Raw genomic sequence first — 4,944 nt, 5'->3', positions numbered from 1 at the left:
CATCTATGTATTTTACAAAGGAAAGCTAATGCATTCATTGGAAGTAATTACTTGTTTTACTTTCAAAATTTAACATAATACATATTCTTGTTTTACTTTCAAAGATTTAACATAATACTTATTCTTTTCTTCACACATCCATGTTTCTCTTTTAAAATATATAACACAATAGTTCTACAAATCCATGCATGTAGTCAACTATTGTTTCTATACTTCTACATATGTGTTATTTTCAAGAACCCAACATAGTTTCTCTATCTTTTATGCAGAAACTTCTCATGCATTTTTGTTTTCAAGAAAGTATTATAATCAACCTTTCTTAACCTTTGTTTTAAAATAATAATAATATTAACCTTTTATGCATTAAACAATGCAATTAAATCAAACTATCCAATATACAACACACAAATCATTTATTGTTTTACCCACCAGTAACTTTTGCAAACTCTTGCAAAGGAATTAACACAATTGACTTATCTTTCAAGCACAAGAAAACCATATTCTTTCCAAAGAAGATTCCTATGATTTATATTATCTTTGTGCATTTAATCTATGCATAGGTTATTATATTTTCAAAAGAACTCTCTTACGCATGAGAATCCATGGGAATCTTTTGCATGGATTTATTAAATAACTAATCTTTACCAACACCATGGAAATATTTTACCATGACTAAGCACAAAACCATTGTGATTTTTTTCCAAGAATAACACAAGATTTATTACTGTCTCATTTTGCATGGTGAGAAAATGAGTTGCTACAATCCATCCTAGATTTTTTTATCTTGACTTTTTGGTCTTTTTCATGTAAAATTTTTCTCTACCAAATTACTTCCTAGATTTTTTATCTTGACTTCTTGGTCTTTCTCATGTAAATTTTTTCTTTGCCAAATTACCTATCTTTATGTAAGTATCACTAACAATACTAAATTATCTCGAACAGTCCAATCCACTCCTTGCAATTATTCTTGTTTCACTGAGAAAATGATATTATAGTGCCCAGCAGGAGATTCAAACTTGGTATGAACTCCATTCGGCATTTGAAGTGGAGTTATTTCTAACATTTCATCGTCCAACTCAATGCTGAACAGTCCCTCTACTTCGAGCATGACCTGCACTTCTTCTCCTCGTCACTCATAAATCTTTACCTTTTTAGTGAGAGCTATACCCTCGTCGTAATGGGCTCTTCTATCGGGTCTCTCCCCCGCATCAAAAACCCCAACTTCCTTTTATTCATCGCACTGATTTTCCTTTTTATTCCTTAACATTACCATGTGGTAATCTTGTTTTTCATTCCATAATGAATTCTTGATTCATGGTAGTTCCAAACTGTTTTCAAAACAGTGACAGGTTCTTGGCATGAACAAATTGGAAGTATGTTAATAATTTAATTTATGTTAACAATTTAATTAAATGTCAAATAGAATGATGGGTATATTACATTTAATTTTGTAAAATTGTAATTTTTTTTATCTTAAAAATAATTTTATTTTAAAAAAATCTAAAAAAATAAAATTAGGCAAAATTTACCATTAAAACTAAAATATAAATTAAATAATAAAAAATTAAACTACATCCATATTACGAAAAAAACCATTAAATATAAATTTAATTTATTAAACAAACCATAAAAGTAAAAAATTAACTCATGTACAGATAACATCATTATAAAACGAAAATTTATGCATATTTGAATAAAGCGAAGCGATGAAGCCGCGTCTTCAACATCTCGGGGTAAGAAAATTAATTTTTAGTTTTCCTTTTTGAACTGCAAATTTTATTATAGGCAATGAATTTTGGAATTTTTATTTGTTTTATTTATATAATTATGATACTTATATAAGTGAATAGTTTATTAATATAATTAATATAGATTTATTTTAAGTATAGATTTTTATTATAGACCATGAATTTTAGAATTTTTATTTGTGTTATTTATATAATTATGATAATTATATAAGCAAATAGTTTATTAATATGATTAATATAGATTTATTTTAAGTACAGATTTTACTTGAGTTGAGATTAAATTTTTTCACTTACAAATTAAAATGGTTTTTTTATTATTAATATATTTAAGTATATGTTAATATTAATTATGAAATTATTTTATTATATACAATGTTAAAATATTTTATTTTAACAAATTCTTTCTATATATAAATATATATGAAGTTGTTATTGACATAAATTAGTTAACATAGATCTTCAAGTAATTTATTTAAATGTCTCCTTGAAATGTTTTTGAAAAGTATAAGATTTAAAGATCTTATTTACATTATTTTCTACTTCTAATTACTTTAGAATATATTTATTTTATTTTATTTTAATGATAGCTGGCATTATTTTTCTATTTCGAACATATTTATTTTTATTTTAAATAGACTAACCGTTGGACTAGGCTCAATAAATATCAAATCGTCTCTCATGTGATTTTCGCCGAAAAATCGATCATAAACTTGTTATGGATCACAGAAGCCTCAACTCTACAATAAAAAAATCATTAAATTATAATTCTATTATAATTATTATTATTTAAAATAATTATATGTAAATTAATTTAATAAAACAAGTAATAACATTATTAATTGTATTTACCCTAGTTAATCATGAAGAGTCTTAATTCGTAAATAAGTTTTGTTAAATACCATGAGCCAATATCATAACTTATTCTATGAATTTTTTTTCCAATTAATTAATTTAATAAAGAAAACATAAGTAAAATAAATTCCAACATTGTGCATACTACTATTAATGTCCTAGAATATTATGTGAAGATTAAATCCCTACAATCAACCTAATAATTATTGATAATTAAATTAAAATTCTAAACAGGTCTATTTCAAGATAAACATGTCTATTGACATAAATATAAAATTGCTCATAATATTTAAACCCATGGTTATCTCTAGCTTTTCTACATCCAATTGATTTGGTGACTTTGATAATTAGAGGTAAGACAACTCTTAAATGACTTCACAACTGCACTTACAACTTGCAACAAAAGTAGGAATGGGAGAATCTCGGGTAAGACAACACTTAAGAAACTAGCACAACCACTTTAATAAATGTGGTTGATATACTTAGGCCTACATAAAACACATGCATAACCACATTAGTAACTTGATTGATATAAAAAGATAATCTTATATCAACCACATAAGCCTATCAACCACATTAATAATTATTATGCATACAATAGATATTTAATATTAATTATTATATAATTATATATGTAATAATTAGGTTTTAATACTACAGTTTAGTATTTGGTATTAATATTAGGTTTAAATATTGAGGTTTAAGTATAGGGTGGTAATATTAAGGTTTTAATATAAGTACAAGTTAAATATTCAATTAAGTGAGTAAGTTTCAATTAAGAGTGAAACTCTAATTTTTAACTTTAATCTTTTGTTTTTATAACTCTAGTTTTTTATTATTATAAAAATAATTATTCTTGTAACAAACAACATTGGTGAAGAGAAGACTGAAGACCACTATGTTGAAATGTATGCATGTTAATGTTATGATCATTAAATCCACAATATTAAAATTTTAATATTATAAAGCCTAGTATTATAAAACTCATGCTAAACTTTCAATATTATAAATCTAATATTAAACTTAATATTATAAATGTTAATATTAGAGGGTTTCACCGGTGGTATGGACGCTTGACCGTGCAGTTGCAGGCTAGGTCCCTGACAAGAAGCTGAAGCTTGCAGGGACAGGAGGGCCAGGAACAAAAGGACGCGTGCAGAGGGCAGATCAACTCAATCAGTTTCCACTGGAGAAGAACAAAATGGCAACCTGAGAATGCGATTGCTGACCGAAAGGGATGGGAACGGAGCACGGGAGGGGAGAGATCCCCTCCTACAAAGCGGTAATAACAGGGGAAGCTAGAAAGGAAAAGCAGGGCGAGGGAGAATGGAAAAATGAAGGAGAAACTTCAGCTGCTGGAGCACAAAGGAGATCAGGAATCCCAAGCAAATGACTACCAAGGGCAACGAGAAAACCCAGGTTTGTAATATCGCCTAATAGATTAGAAAATTACAGAAGCTACATGAGAGATTATGCTTTGATTTGTAAGTTCATAGGATACTGGCCAAATGAGAAAAATCTCATGAGATGGATCCAACAGAGGTGGAAACCAAAAGGACATGTAGAAGTCAAGTTAGGGGTGAAGGGGTTTTTTACAGTCATATTCTCTAATCTAGAAGACAAGGGAAGGATCTTCGAGGAACTACCCTACTTCATGAAAAATGCTGGTCTGTTCATGAGAGACTGGGTAGACTGTTACAACCCAGATAAAGAAAAAATGTTAGCTGCCCCGGTATGGATAAGACTTTTCGGCCTACCATCAGAATTCTGGGATCCAGAGATCCTCAAAGGTATCGGAAATTCAATAGGTTCATTCGTGAAAGTGGAAGAATCAACAAAGAGAGGAAAATACACCACATATGCTAGAATATGTGCGTACATGAATATCACTGAGCCCCTTTCAGACACTATAGAACTGGAGTATCATGACGAGGTATGGAATCAACCTTTAGACTACGAACACATTCCATTTCGCTGCAGAAGGTGCCATGAGTATGGCCACCTAGTTAGAGAATGCCCCATTACACTAGCTGAAAAGGAAAGGGAAGCAGAATACGAAAGGCAAAATGCAACAAGGAAAACAGAGAAGGAAGAAGAGGACTTCCAAGAAGTTCAACGCAGGAGAAGAAGAGGAAATAGATAGGGGCCAGTGGGTAAGCAAAAAGAAACCCAGAAAACAGAATCTCTAAACAAATTTCAAGTCCTACAGGGAGAAGGTCTGGAAAACGAAGTAAGCGAAGAAGAAGAAATAGAGGAGATGGAGGTAGCAGAGGAAAAGGATGACAAAGAAACAGATAAAACAAAAAAGGACCAGAGGGTAGAAAACGCAGAAGAAACCCAGGAG

The 4,944-nt window shown here is 29.7% G+C and overlaps 1 protein-coding gene across 1 annotated transcript; it reads left to right on the top strand.

Moving 5' to 3' along the window:
• The first annotated feature begins 4,254 nt into the window (after window positions 1-4,254).
• Window positions 4,255-4,743, top strand: LOC149216368 (uncharacterized). Its single transcript, XM_089389922.1, has one exon. The coding sequence runs from the start codon at window positions 4,255-4,257 to the stop codon at window positions 4,741-4,743; it is 489 nt and encodes a 162-aa protein (XP_089246048.1).
• The last annotated feature ends 201 nt before the right edge of the window (window positions 4,744-4,944 follow it).

The sequence above is a fragment of the Pinus tabuliformis genome, chromosome 1_1 (genome assembly GCF_031772625.1).
Source record: "Pinus tabuliformis cultivar Carrire ecotype Pingquan chromosome 1_1, CPIR1, whole genome shotgun sequence".
Classification (NCBI taxonomy): Eukaryota; Viridiplantae; Streptophyta; class Pinopsida; order Pinales; family Pinaceae; genus Pinus; species Pinus tabuliformis.
The sequence above is the reverse complement of the archived record's forward strand: the minus strand, read 5'-3'. Positions and strand labels throughout refer to the sequence as shown.